This window comes from Pipistrellus kuhlii, unplaced genomic scaffold (genome assembly GCF_014108245.1).
Source record: "Pipistrellus kuhlii isolate mPipKuh1 unplaced genomic scaffold, mPipKuh1.p scaffold_m20_p_2, whole genome shotgun sequence".
NCBI lineage: Eukaryota > Metazoa > Chordata > Mammalia > Chiroptera > Vespertilionidae > Pipistrellus > Pipistrellus kuhlii.
Window position 1 is genome coordinate 56,959,781 of NW_023425515.1, and position 15,204 is coordinate 56,974,984.

General features: G+C 38.4%; 1 protein-coding gene across 3 annotated transcripts in view; it reads left to right on the forward strand.

Moving 5' to 3' along the window:
• LOC118724837 (limbic system associated membrane protein) overlaps positions 1–15,204 on the forward strand; it is a 625,625-nt gene that overhangs the window by 581,466 nt on the left and 28,955 nt on the right. For 2 of the 3 annotated variants that reach the window (XM_036448497.2, XM_036448498.2), the window contains exons 5-7: positions 2,783–2,903; positions 3,615–3,763; positions 10,790–10,825. In XM_036448497.2, the coding sequence (XP_036304390.1) occupies positions 2,783–2,903; positions 3,615–3,763; positions 10,790–10,825 (306 nt within the window). The remainder of the gene's footprint in view (positions 1–2,782; positions 2,904–3,614; positions 3,764–10,789; positions 10,826–15,204) is intronic. The other variant, XM_036448500.2, reaches the window with a different exon arrangement.

Sequence of the window (15,204 nt, forward strand, 5' to 3'; positions counted from 1 at the left end):
CAGCTTGTGTGGCTAACTTACCTCCAAAATTATGGTAGCACTGGACTAGAGCAGGCTTGCCCATATAAGAGTGGGAAGGAGAGAGCCCCAATAAGACTTCAGTGTTGAGATGCATAAGAGAACCTCTGAAGCTTGGTCCCAAAAGCAAGAGGGAGAAGTGCTGATCCAAATAAATCTACTTTGTTCCTCCCCAAATTTTCAATCAGAAAAATCATTTCTTCCTTCGAGAGAAGAATCAAAACCAGTCCTTCTGTTTCCCATTCTAACTACTAATCCTGACTCCTAACCCATGGAATGAATAAATGAGCTATAATTTTAAAAGTTAGAAATTTAAGGGTTAAATGAGTTTTGGGTATGAAAATACATTTGGGTCATAATGATACAAACTGCCCATTTGTAAAGAATGAGCAGTTTTACTAGATCTGGGATAATTTTTTTTACTAGCTGGAAGGGTGCTATAGATCATTAAAGTTTGGTTCTCTCATTACATTGGTAATAAAACCAAGACTCAGAAAGATAAAGTATGTGATGGGAAGTCCACAGAAGCAAGTTGAAATTAAATTCCAGAACTCCTAGTTTCCAACCCAGGGTTCTTTCCACTCATCCTGTTGCCTTTTTGTGCTTATACAAAAATGAGCAGATAATTCTAAAGCAACAAAAACAGCAACCACCACCCACTCTGAGACATCCATTTACACACAGGCTGATGTGCTTATCCAAATGTGCTCTAACTTCTCATCTGACAGTGATTTAAGATATCCAAGCTTATATTAAAATGAAGTGGAGAGAAAACTGCAGATTCACTAGATGCTTTTGTATATATCTTTTCTAAGATCAGAGTCTTCTCCAGGCATAAAACTGAAGAAAACAAATAGTATGTGAATATGAAGGGGGGAAAAAACCCACAGAAATAAATGAGCTGAACAAGGCACTGAAGAAATTTAAGTGAATTTTATGTACTGAGATCACTTTACTATTTTCCTTAAATAAGCTTTTTTTCTCTGCAAAGTTTAAACAGATAGTTTGGGTCTCTTTGTTCTATGCACATGCTGTCAGGTTGCCATTTTTGGAAAATAGGTTTTGTACAAAAAAAGAAAATAATAATAACATTTTCCTTAAAGGTCCAGAACCTCCACAAACACAGAACCATTAAGCCAGGAGTTCACATCTGCCATCCTAACTCTGCCATGTGAACTTGTGAACACCTGTTCACTCTCTGTAGGATTGTTTGAAAGAATCACTCATAGCTGAAAACGGTTTGGCTCAATGGATAGAGCGTCGGCCTGCAGACTGAAAGGTCCCAGGTTCGATTCCGGTCAAAGGCATGTACCTTGGTTGCGGGCACGTCCCCAGTAGGGGGTGTGCAAAAGGCAACTGATCGATGATTCTCTCCCATCGATGTTCCTAACACTTTATCCCTCTCCCTTCCTCTTTGTAAAAAATCAATAAAATATATTTGAAAGAAAGAAAGAAAGAAAGAAAGAAAGAAAGAAAGAAAGAAAGAAAGAAAGAAAGAAAGATAGAATCACTCGTAGAGAATGGACTGATGGTTTCCAGAGGGGAGGGGGTTGGGAACTGGGTGAAAAGGGTGAAGGGATTGAAAAGTACAGATTGGTAGTTACAAAATAGTCTTGGGGATGTAAAGTACAGCATAAAATATATAGTCAATAATTTTGAATAACTATGTATGGTACCAGGTGGGTACTAGAAATATTAGGGGGAACATTTTGTAAAGTATATAATTGTCTAACCAATATGCTGTAAACCTGAAACTAATTAAAAAAAATGATTTTTTTAAAGTAGTACTTCCTTGGCCAGCCAGTTCAGGTGGTTAGAGTGTCATATCAATAAGCCAAGGGTTCAGAGTCTCTCCTTGATCAGGACATGTGCAAGAATCCACCAATGAATGCATAAATAAATGGAACAACAAAGTGACTCTTTTCTCTCTCTCAAATCACTAAATTTAAAATATTTTAAGTGGTAATGGATAAGGGAAAATAAGTATGTTTATTTAAAAAAAAAAAAGAACCATGGCAAATCAGAATGTTAGATGTGTTTTGTTACAGTTGTGTAGGCCAGTTCCAAGCAAGCAGAACCCAGTGCACAGCTGCCAGAGAGAGGAGAAGGTTGACACCAGGATAGATGTCAAACTGTACCTTCCTACATCAAAGAGAAATTTACCTGGGTCAGAGCAATAAGGAAACATAGAAAACAAAGAGTTTTAAGTAATCATCTAATATTTAACTGTTTGTTTTTCTGAATTCCTGAAAAAATACTAGACTAAGCTTGGGTTGGGAGAACTTTAGCCCTGAATTATTTTCATCAGACTTCTTTTTATCATGACAAACTGTAATAATCACAATGATGATAATTATGAAAATTAAAAATGTTCAAAGTATACAAAAAAAACTCAAATTCTTTAGTATCATCATTTAGTTTATGAAAAGAAAAAAACTAGAGCAATATTACAATCTATGATTGAAGTAATTGATGGTATTGGAGGAAGGAAAAAGGAATCTTAGATTCTATTTCCATAAAACCCCGTTAAGTGTCCCATTTAAGTAAACCATGTCTGTGGCTTCATTAGTTGTCTCTTATTTTCATTTAGTTTTCTGTGATCAGTCACATTCAGTTGATCACATAATTCATGTAAATGGAGCTCTAAGACTATTTCTTTCCTGCACCTTCCCTGACGGATGCTCCTTTCTAATTCCTTCTTCCATGGAAAATTCTGGAGTGCCCTCCAATCATTATGTAAACTGTGCACCTGTCCTTCCCACAGATCCTCCCACCATCACGGAATCCAAGAGCAACGAAGCCACCACAGGGCGACAAGCTTCACTCAAATGTGAGGCCTCCGCGGTGCCTGCCCCTGACTTTGAGTGGTACCGGGATGACACCAGGTATGTATGTGCCAAACCTGCTGTGCCCTGACTGCTCTGATAGCTGGTCCTAGGGTCACCAGAAGACCTAATGACAAAAACATACCAAACTGTAATTCCATAGCCTCTACTATCAGATTCTTTCCCTTCCAGATCTCTTTATCAAGTGCTTTCAGGACTATAATTCTTTTTAAAAATATATATATTTTATTGATTATTTTGCAGAGAGGAAGGGAGAGGGACAGAGAGTTAGAAACATCTATGAGAGAGAAACATCAATCAGCTGCCTCCTGCACACCTCCTACTGGGAATGTGCCCACAACCAAGGTACATGCCCTTGACTGGAATTGAACCTGGGACCCTTCAGTCCACAGGCTGATATTCTATCCACTGAGCCAAACCAGTTAAGGCAGGACTGTAATTTTTAAGCTGAGGCTGCAAAAACACTCTGGTTACATGCAGAGAGTGAGGCAGGTGGTCCAGTGGGTAGTTTTCACCTGCATGTCTTTCTTGCTGATAGCAGAAACCAAGGCCCAATGAAACTCATCCATCCTGAGTCTTCTCAAGGATGGAAATTGATTCAATATATGGACTTGCACTATTACAATAAGGACTTAACAAAAGAACTTTAACCACTTCCTTTTCTTCTTTGCCTCCATTATAATGATGAAAAAGAAATTACTAAGCTAAATCATCAGTGTTTCTTATTACTCTTCTGTTTTTAACTCTTAGGATAAACAGTGCCAATGGCCTTGAGATTAAGAGCACGGAGGGCCAGTCCTCGCTGACAGTGACCAATGTCACTGAGGATCACTATGGCAACTATACCTGCGTGGCTGCCAACAAGCTGGGGGTCACCAATGCCAGCCTAGTCCTTTTCAGTAAGTATGCCAACACAGGCCAAATCTGGGAGCATCTGGTTGGTTGAAGCTTAAAAATCATGTCTTTACCTCTGAATAAGACAAGTTTACAAGTGAAACAACTTCTCTCTCTATTCCCTGGCTCACTTTGGATAGCTGCTTTATTTTTGTTTGCTTGTTTGTTTGTTATTTATTTGGAGAGCAAATACCTTTTTGATGATGGTATCTTTAAAGAGAGGAGGTGATGTAACACCCTAGAAAACAGATGACAGTATAAAAATGGCAGGGATTAAAGTGATTAATATAAAGTGAGGATGAATTAGGTGCTGGAAGAAGAGAGGCTGGAGAAAGAAAGTGTGTTATTAACAACACAAGGAAAAGTGGAATTAATGATTAAAACAATGTAAAATCTAAAGGAGGAAGAATGGTTGCTGACAGATTTCCACATGACAGCAGGAAACATTGCTTATCTGATGTATTTTTAGAAGACAGATGGACTGGTAGGAGGCAGGGGCATTTCTGAAAACCAAAGAAAATCCTAAAGGCAGACTAAGGAGGGATCAGTCATGATACATTAGTGATGCTAGTAGGAGAGCACACCTTGGGGCCTTACTCTGTGGCAACATATTACAGTCCAGTATCTGACCCTTGCCCTGCTGGCTGGTGGCTCTGAGCATAGAAGAAAACACTCCCTGAAAAACAGAAGTATACAGAGATTATGGAAGATGATAGCATTTGGAATAAGAATATGTTTATCGGAATAAATAAAACCAACAAAAATGTTAGCACATGCTGGGACAGAAAGTTTATTTGGACTAAAGGAGAAAGTACAAATAACTATTATAATTTTGGAATAACAAGCAACTAGAAGGTTGCTTCTACACAGGTTCAACTGAAAAATCGAGAGATACTATGGCCAAGAGAGATGTCTCTATCTTACTTAATAGAGTTTAGAGGAGACTTCAAGGGGGGGAAAAAGAGAGAGTTTTAGGAGAAAAATGAATTTAATTCAATTTAAGTTAGAGTTCTCTTTAAATGAAATATTAAAGTCATTTCAAAATGGCTCAAAATCCAACTCATAAGAAAAAAACACTACAACTATTCTGACTCATAACCTGCATTGCTTTCAATCTGTAAGAGCTGAAGGAATATTGATATGTAAAAGCTAAATCAATATGAAGTTTAGAATTCATACCCCTGTTTACATGTCTCCAAAGACCAAACATTGGTGTTCTTTACTTCAGATATAGACATCAATATCTCAAGACACTTGAGAAGACATTTGTTAAGAAATGTAGTTACCTGTTTCATTTCTGATTTTAGGAATGCCATAAGAGGGAAAATGGCCTCAATGATGAATTATTGGGTGACCTGGTTAAATAGAATAACATATATTTAGCAGATTTTATAGGGATTAGAAAAGAGAAAATTGGACAATTGGATTAGAGAAAGTGAGCAACTATAAATTTGCATTGAAGTATCTTTTCTTCCTATCACACCCAGAAGTGCACTAATGACATATTTCAATTAACAAATGTAATGATAGCTATAGACAAGACAGGAAGGGTAAGGAGGAAGGAAGGATGGCATACTTGAAAAGGATGAAGAGAGCATGAACTGGATCAAAGATAATGGAGATACTGCTAATCTGCTGGTAGTGATGAAAGGTAATCTCAAGCCCCATAATAACATTGCCTTATTCACAAAAATCCACTTAATGTACTTTTAAATTAAGCAAAATTAGAAAATAGCCAGTGAAATGTCAAGAATCCTACATAATGTTTATTTGTAAACTGAGAATCAAGGAATTGGACAAGTGTGTCATAATCATATTGCCCTTGATGATTTCACAGCAGTCACCCTCAATTACCTATGTGAGAAGCACACAGTGCTGTAATAAATGATGTGCTACCTTCGAGGAGGCCCATACTGCCAGATAGAACAGCCCACACAGGCACTAGCTCTGAATTTAGCAGTATGTAGAGGCAGCAGGGGCATCAGCATTGGGTTTTGCATTGATTTCCCACCTTATGGGAAAGTTAGGAGGTGCAATACAGAATATTAGAATAAAAAAAAAAGTTCATTAGGCTTTAAGGTAAAAAGAAGCTATTTAGTTTGCAAATAAATAAATAAATAAATAAATAAATAAATATCAGTGATTCTTGAACCCAAAGCCTAAGTATGAACATTTTAAAGGAGAAGCTCTGCTTCTTATGTAACAGGAATGGTACTTCTACTATGCCCACCCCACCCCCACCATTCAGGTTTCTGAGGTGTCTTGTTACAGTCTCCATAGCTGAATCCTTAGAAAGGCACCTCTATGGTAGCCTATTTCATACAGGAGAGAGAGGAAGAGAGAGAGAGAGAGAGAGAGAGAGAGAGAGAGAGAGAGAGAGAGAGAGAGAGAGAGAGAGAGAGAGAGAGAGAGAGAGAGAGAGAGAGAGAAGGGGAGGGAAGAGTAAGAAAGGGAGGGAAAAGGAGGGAAGAAAGAGGAAGGGAAGAAAAGAGAAAAAGAAAAAGTGTGGTCTGTGAACAGACTGGCCATCACTTAGATTCAAAATAGGTAGAGGGGTTTAATGGGAAGAAGGAAGACACTGTCGGTGGTCCTTTTCCACAGAACAGGGTCAGGAGGGGAGAGATGCTTGGGAGGGGCAGCCGTGGCTGGGGCTGGCCGCCCTGACAGGGAGCACGGTGTGGGCAGCAGGGTACTCTGCTGACCCAGCAGGCCAGAGCAGATGAGGCAGCTGGTGCGCTGTTGTCAGCCAGAGGCAGCAGCAGGTAGAATCCAAAGCCAGAGCCCCTGTAGAGTTCACAATTATCCATCTTCATTGGTACATCAGCACATTTTCAGTGTCCACCCCAATGACCTGTACTGACTTTTTACACAGTGTCAATTTGGGGTCACCGATCCACCATATACATACATATACTTCCTTACTTTGTATTCAAATATTGCTCTCAAGAGGGGTCAAAATAGTGGAATGATAGGCAAGAATACATTGCACTCACTGGAACTTTTTCCTAAGCCCATGAAGGTATTTCTTTCTCATTGTCTTGTTCTCCACACATTCTAGCTTTCCATTTGTCAAGGAGCCATACTTCTTCGGTCCATAGTAATGCCTTTATATAGTTTTCTTCATCCTAGGCAAAGCATTCCATAATATAATTTTTCTGAACACATTAATCCATTGGTACAATGTGTATGGGCAAGGATTCAGCTCCTCAGTCTTTGTCGGATGGGAAATGTACATCACCTGGGTGAAGACTTGGACTTCTGACAATGTCATGAGTAGTTCCATTGTCATCATGTGCATTGTGATAGGTTCCATGTTTCCTCAGGGATGACTGTGACGCGCCCACAAAGGAACTCAATCTTATTTCTTTGGTTAGATCAAGTTACTTTTAAAGAAACAGATAGGCAGGAAGAATACTTATTTTAATGTCATCACTGGTTATCAAGTGAGTGCTTACAAGGTACTCTGCACATGCGTGAGACACTTAATATGCATGATTTCATTTGATCATCAGCATAACCCTATTAGGTATTCATATTTCTCCACTATACAAAGAGGTTGATTAACTAAATACAACCAAGTAAGACTGCTGGGATTTAAATACATGAAATCTGTTTCCAGAGTTGAGGCTTTAGACCAGAGGTAGGGAAAACTTTTTCTCTGCCACAGGCCATTTGGATATTTACAATATCATCCGAGGGCCATTCTAAATTATCAACTTAAAAATTAGCCTGCTATATTTGCTCAAACATTTCATTAGCTCACCCTAATGCTTTGGCAGGGCCAGATCAGACAATTTCTTGGACCGGATGTCCCCACCCCTGCTCTAGAGCAACATATTATCTATATGTGTGTCTGTGAGGAAATGTTAGGAGATGTATCTTGTGTTGTTTAGAGGTGAGGAGACTTCTTATTTCTTTCTCCACTTTTCATTTAACAAGGTATTTCCACTACCAGTATATTCCTTCCCACCAAGAGGCACTGTTTCTGTGACATTCCATTCCCATAATTCCCACCAGCCTGGATCCATAGGTTAGACCACTGGTTTTTCTTTGGCACAATAAGATGCCAAACTGAAATTTCATAAGCCTCACGGTCAGCATTTGACCCTTGAGGGGAATAGTTCCACATATTGAAGGACAGTCACTGACCAAGGTGTGGATTGATAAGGTACTTTACTACAAAGTTTGAGGCTATTGAATACACAAGAGTAAAAGTACAAAGAAATACACACTGGGTAATACCACATCACTGTGTAGGCGGTTTTTACATTTTTTTTAATGTTAAGAGATTATTAACTTGGAAACCTACACTTGATTAAATCTCAAGTACAACCCAGCCCTGGAGAAAGTCTTCAAACTGAAGGCCTCCCCCACTTCTTCAGAAATCATTTTAAGCTATTATCCTAGAGGCACTGCATTTAAATACACACCATTTGATTATGCTGGTTAAGATGTGGCAGAGCCTCTTAGCCAACCACCCTAAATGCCACCTAATAAAACAGTTGGAGCAGTATTTGAACACTACTCACATGTAATTTGAAAGACTGGTTGTAAACTACTTAATACGGCTCTGTGGATACAATAGAAAATACATAGAAAACTAGTTTTAGTTTCAAAAATAGGCATCAAATATGCAGACTTCCAGAAAGACCATTGAACGTCTGCAATTCCCATGGGAAATGAAAGGAAAATCATATCAGAGTTAATAAATTACTTCTCTCTATATATACACAACCCTCAACCCCAGATTTTATCATTTAGATGCTTTTTAATTCAGAGGATTTTCTTATGAAGTAAGAATGCCCATTAACTGTTTCTCATGGTGCCCCAACAGAATCAGCCAATAATACCCCACGCCTTCATTTTGAAGACAAGAAACTGAAGCTCGGAGTTCAGGGAGTTACACACTATGATACTGGGGTCAAAATTAGAGTTCTGTTCTGAAAGCCTCCCAATCAGTTGCTAAGAAAGGTTGACCTCCTCAAATATAGGCACACCTCGGAGATATTGTGTGTTGCCTTCCAGTCACTGCAATAAAGCAAGTGTTGCAGTAAAGCGAGATATAATATTTTTGATGGTGGAAGATCTTCCCTTCAATTTGTGAAAAACACACTATCTGTGGAATGCAACAAAGTGAGGTGAAATAAAATGCACTATGCCTGTATGAGCAGCCAAAAAGACAAAGCACGTAGCACCAAGAGTCCTGCCCTCCCCTACTTTTGAATATCACAAATTGGAGATTTTTTTTTTTCATTTTATAAGTGGCATTTACTTCACTTTACTGGAGTCCACAAACCCTGGAATAAACTGTAAAATATAGCAGAATGATGGTGGAAACATCTAAGAAATGATAAGTCCATAGGATGAAATTAAGAGAATGAGAATAGCTAATGGGCTTCATAGGACTAAGATGATGATAAGAGGGTGGAGCTAAGATGATGGTAAACAAGCTGGGAGACAGTTGAAAAGGCTATGAAAGGAGAGTGGGTGAGATGGTTAAACAATTCAAATGGTCTTGTGGAAATGACGGCAGAGTGCAACTACCCAGCTGTGAACAGTGTGATGAGAAAATATTAAACTGAGTTATTTAAACAGTCTGAATAATAACAGTAATAATAAAAATAAAATACAGTAGAGAGAATATAATATGGGACAGTGGTCTCCAACTGCTTCATAAACTGCTGAAAGCAGTTTAGCTATTTATTTTCAAAGCTGGAAACATAACACCAAATAACCAGTAGAGGTTTAAACCATTTTTCTACTTGACACTTGTGTAACTAAGACACAATTGTTCACTGCACTGTTATTGACCTGCTCCATCTTAATGCACTTAGAAAACTCTGGCATTTAGGCTACAACTTTTAGCCAAGCTAGGAAAAAAACAGATCAGGTTTTCTGCATCCAGATGTACTGAGTACTCAAATTCCAGGGAAAAAATCTACTCTTTCTAAGCTCATGGCACACAGAGGCAGGAAGATCAAATTTGAATATGTGTACACATGTATGGTTTTCTCTGTGTGTTTTTGATTTTTGTGATTTTCATATATCATTGGTCTTTATTTAACCATGATGATAGGAGGATTGTAGAAAAGTGTGTGTTGATTATGTTATGCTTCAGGGTTTGGGGTAGCAAGGAATGCCTCCTATCCTATCCCTAATGCACCATTCTGCCTCCTTGAAAGATCCTCATAGGAAGATTTAGAGTTAAACCTGGGGTTTGGTTTGATAAGGAGGGGACACCTTCAAGCCTGCACTCTGTAGCATGTACAGTTTTTGTTCAGTAGCTTAGGGATGGGACTGTGAGGGAAAACATAAGCTAAGATGCAAGTGTTCAAAAGACAAGCACTTCTTATTATTCATGTATCATCAAAAAAAATTGATTGATTGATCAAATTTCCAGTGAAATTGTATTACCACAAGAGGATGGGATTAAGGAAAAGACTAAAAATAAAGTATATCATGCCAAGAAATGTATTACCTTGGCATTACTATTGCACTGATATTAGTAATCTGGAAATAAATACCTGAGGGAGAAGTTGAATTAGTATTTCCCAAAATAAATTTTTCAGATGCTTGGCTACAGCTGATATGAACTATAGCACTCAGGGAGAGGAAAGGCATCCTTAGCCACCATAGTTCCATATGTTATGAGTTCAAGAAACCATAACCAGGATCAAAATGCATACCCTGAACTTGATCACTACTGATTTAAATACCCTCAACCCCAATCCTCCAAAAAAGCTATAATTTTGGTAGTGGGTTTTCCAGTGAAGGGAAGGGTTCTGTGTGTAGGGTTATCAGAATGGGATGTTGGGTCCTGCTCTAGCTAACTTTTTTGAAAAGGCTTTGGATTTTAACTGTAGCTCTCTGGTATTTTAGTGTTGGTAGAAAAACACTTTATGGGAGATATAATTCTACAGGCATGGAAATTCATCTGTTTTATAATTGTCTGAGTATCTAAATATGAATAAGATATGTAGATATATCTATATATAAACTCTCCATGATGGTTACTATTTTTTCCCCTTCAGAGCGTGTTTTACCCACAATCCCTTACCCCATTCAAGGTCAGTATGATTTTATCACTGTAGCTCTGTCACTGGGTCATTCTCCATCATCTTTAATGTGAAAAAAAGGGGGAAACACATTCACAAAAGTAACATACAATTGAAATCATTTTTTTTTTTAATCTACAAAATAAAGCGAATAAGTTGCCCCCACACCAGTTGATAAGCATTCCATAGATTTGCCACCTAACTAAACTTCGGACTCAGTAAGTAGTTGGGAAAATGATAATAAACTCACAAAGCAATATTTTTTTTTCAATTATTGGAAACTAGAGGCCTGGTGCATGAAATTTGTGCACTGGGGAGGAGGGGTGTCCCTCAGCCCAGCCTGCACCCTCTCCAATCTTGGACATCCCTCTTACAATTCGAGACTGCTGGCTCCCAACTGCTCACCTGTCTGCCGGCCTGATTGCCCCTAACAGCTTTTGCCTCCCAGCCTGATCATCCCCTAAGCACTCCCCTGCCAGCCTATCTATGCTTAACTGCTTTCCTGCTGGCCCAATTATCCCCAACTGCCCTCTCTTCCAGCCTGGTCACCCCTAACTGCCCTTTCCTACAGGCCTGGTCACTCCCAACTGCCCTCCCTGCCAGCCTGGTCACCCCTAACTGCCCTCCCCTGCAGGCCCAGTTGCCCCCAACTGTCCTCCCCTGCTGGCCTTGTTGCCCCTAACTACCCTCCCCTCCTGGCTTGGTCACCCACAACTGCTCTTCCCTGCTGGCCATCTTGTGATGGCCATCTTGTGACCACATGGGGCAGCCATCTTATTTGAGGGTGTGATGGTCAATTTGCATATTACCTCTTAATTATATAGGATTATAAACTCACATAATTGGAACACAGCCAATTAAATCCTGTAGCTCATAAAAGTATGAGTCCTTTAACTGACAATTCTCATGATAGAGGCATATAAAATCCAAAACTGAAGTATTACTTGTAAAATAAATTATCTACTGCCTAAGGTTGAACTCAAATACATTACAAGGACATTGCTTTTTCTTTAAATCTTGGCCTATTTAGGGGCTTTTCCTTTTCAACATAACCATTTTACAATAGAAAGTACAAATGAAAAAAATAAGTTAGTCATTTTGTATTGCTTTTCATAAAAGTCTCTACACATTCAAATTAAATTTTTGCTCCTACATCACATTTAGATGCAAGTTGCAGCCCCAACCTTCGAGCTTAAGGCTGTTTAAAGGTAAATTGGCAAATGAAATTAAAACAATACAAAAAAAATCAGAAGTGAAACCAACCTACCATTGAAATTAAATTCCCTAAAATGATTTGCAAATAACACTCAAAGATCTGAGAAAAAAAAAAAAAGGAAAGTAGGCCACTGGGGGGGGGGGGCGCTAATGTGGAAAAAATAAATCCAATTAAACAAGATTATCCTATACACACTAAAGAAGTGTGCTCACTCAGAATTAAAGGTAGAAAGCTGCTGTTTTATTAGTTTGAAGACAGATCATGTTTCATTAACACTTGTCCAAACTAAAAAATAGGTCAGAATTGGGTGTAGATATTCAGTGTCAATAATGCATTCATAGATATGTGAACTTAATTATATTTAAAATGAGGATTGCAAGGTTTTAAGGATCAACTAAATAGCTTAATGAAAATTATTCTTACTTTTTAAGAAGTGTTCAAACTATTTTTAGAGGAATGCTATTGAATAAAATCCTTCCCCAAAACATTAATGAAATCCATTTCTTGTGCCAATTACTAAAAATAAGACTGTTAAAATGTGCCTGTTGTTTAAACTTGACATCAAACTTATAGTGTTCATGGAAAATATCACATTTTGAATTCCTGACATGCCACAATTATTTTAAGACTCTCATCATTTAGTCTTGCAGATTTTGACACAATTTTATCATGTTGCCATCTTGCAAGTATCTTGACGTGAATCTTGCAAGTATCTTGATGTGACAAAGACACATATACACATTTGTCCCAATGGATAGCACTTTCATAGAGGTCCTGCTCCATCCAAGATGAACTTTGCACAGTGTCAATGTGACTCTAGGTGTCCTTTGTGAGAGCAGTTCTGCAGCTATGAACTCAAATATTTTATCTGATCATGCTTTATGAGATATGTAACATTGAACAAATAAAGCCAGACACTATTCACAAAGGACAGCTGTTGGATATTGAAAATCAGTCTGGATCAAGTATTGAGATGTGAAATTTTTTTGAATTTGATATTTACCTACAAGCTGAATTGTTGATTGGAGAATGACCCTAGTTTAGTTTTACATTGTAGTTAGATTGTAGATGGCCTCTGTAGATCCATTAGTTTTAGAGAATGTAGTTTATCTTACTAATACTTTGAGCTTCTGCTGGTGGAAATTGAAAAGCTGTTCATGGACTTGTGATAGTTGATGTGAGAGGTTGGGAAGGAAAGATAGTGCCCCTTAAGTTCTCTATTCCTTGCAAGGACTTGATTTTTCTAGAGATCAAATCCCTTTTCTCCTTGTCTTTCCAATCAAGATGGCAACTCATGTGAAATGCAATTCCCAATGGAAAAGAAAAAAAAAACATCTTAGAGGATTCTTAACTTTTCTTTTTTCTTTTTTTAGTGTCATTTAAGTACAGAAATATCTATGGAAAGCATTCCAGTCTTGCTGTGATCATAGTTATGACACTAGACACCCTCATTTAATTAAATATCTCATCATCCATGTGGAATCCTACATTTCAGCCCAAAGTGTTAAAAAGTCTATAAGCTGTTGGTTGATGCAAATGGCCTGAAGGATTTTGAACCAATTAATTTCCTTAAGGTGTTTGAAAGTAGGAGAAAGTCCCAAAGGTCCTTGGCTGTCCTCCCATTATAAGGAAGAGAACTTTTCCTCCTACTTCGCAGTAACAGAAATACATGTGTATTTTCAGGGCTTCACTGTTCCTATCTCCCACTGGAGGGTGTCCCCTCCCACCCCCACTCTGTGAGGCTCATCAGGCTGACTGGAGATAAGCAGCAGTCACAGCAGGGATGCAGTCCTAAACCCATCAAGCTGTGATTAAACAAAAACAAGGCTCAATAAACCAAATGTATGTCCCCTGGGTTTCCTTCATCATATCCCTTGATTTTCTGCAGTGATAATGATAATACTGGAATTACACCAAAGGATAATTTATATTGTCTGTGGCCAATCAGAACTTTTTCAAATGTCCTTTTCTATTCAGCCAAAAACCAAACAAAAAAAATCAGTGTGCTTCCCTGCTCTTAATGTACTATATATATATATATATATATATATATATATATATATGCTAAATTCTTGATCTGTTCCTGATAAGTGTTTTTCTCATTCATTTTAATTTAGGTTTATTTATTCTGAAATGAGTTCTGAATGGCATATATTTGCATAACTACTCCAGAATATATCACGGCAGAAACTCCACTGAATAGTCAAGTGAGGAAGGAGTCTACTCCAACCCTCCTGGCAGGGAAGGGACTCCTATCACTTTGCTGGGCTCAAGTCATTTTCTGAGGCCTCTGAATACTTGCCCATCACGATGAAAGTGCACCTAGAGTGGCCTTCATATTTATGAGGACTGCAGGTTCAAAATGAGGTGAGCAACCAGCCTCGGACAGTTAAAAGGACATGAAAGAAAATGACAAACACCATTATCTTATTCTTATCACCCTCAAATGAAGGATTCCCTTGAGTGTGTGGCTCTCTGGGCTCAATCAGCCCATCCTTCCCTGTCACTGCAACTTAAAAAAAAAAATGTAATGACCTTGGAATATCTCACTTGTAGGCCTCCTATCTGATTATTTATCCCAAGCGAACAGCCTTTCCATTCACTAACCCAGTGTGGTGTGTGGGTTTGGGAAATGTTGAGATTATCTTCCTGGTTCAGGCATTGGCACTGGCATTTGTTCACAGCTACTTGTCATCCAGTTCCTGTTTTTCCATTGACAAAACACATTATACATGGCTGGGTTTGCATGATTAATACAGCTGTCTAAAGCTTTCTCTGAAAACAAAACAAACTCCCCCCCAAAAAAAATAATTGAAGTTTAAAAAATATTAAAATCTGATCCACAAACCAGGCTTACAAAAATATGAAGTTTGCCTGGGATGCTTCCTCCTGAGGGAGACCCATGTTGTTACGGGCAGGCCTTGCATCGGAACAGCCAGATCCCATATACAAAAGGAGGATGGGATACTCCTGTCCTCACCTGACAATCCTGGGAATGAGTTCTCAATATCAGACTGCGTGTGATGGAAAGAGAGCTGGAAGAAAATCCTAAAAATATTCCATGCTGTGAAGATGACTGGATAATTCCTACAGCTTTATTTATACTCTGTATGATATTATCCTGGGTTATCAAAGAGAAAATGCCTCTTTTCAGATCCTTATTTTAATAGCCTTG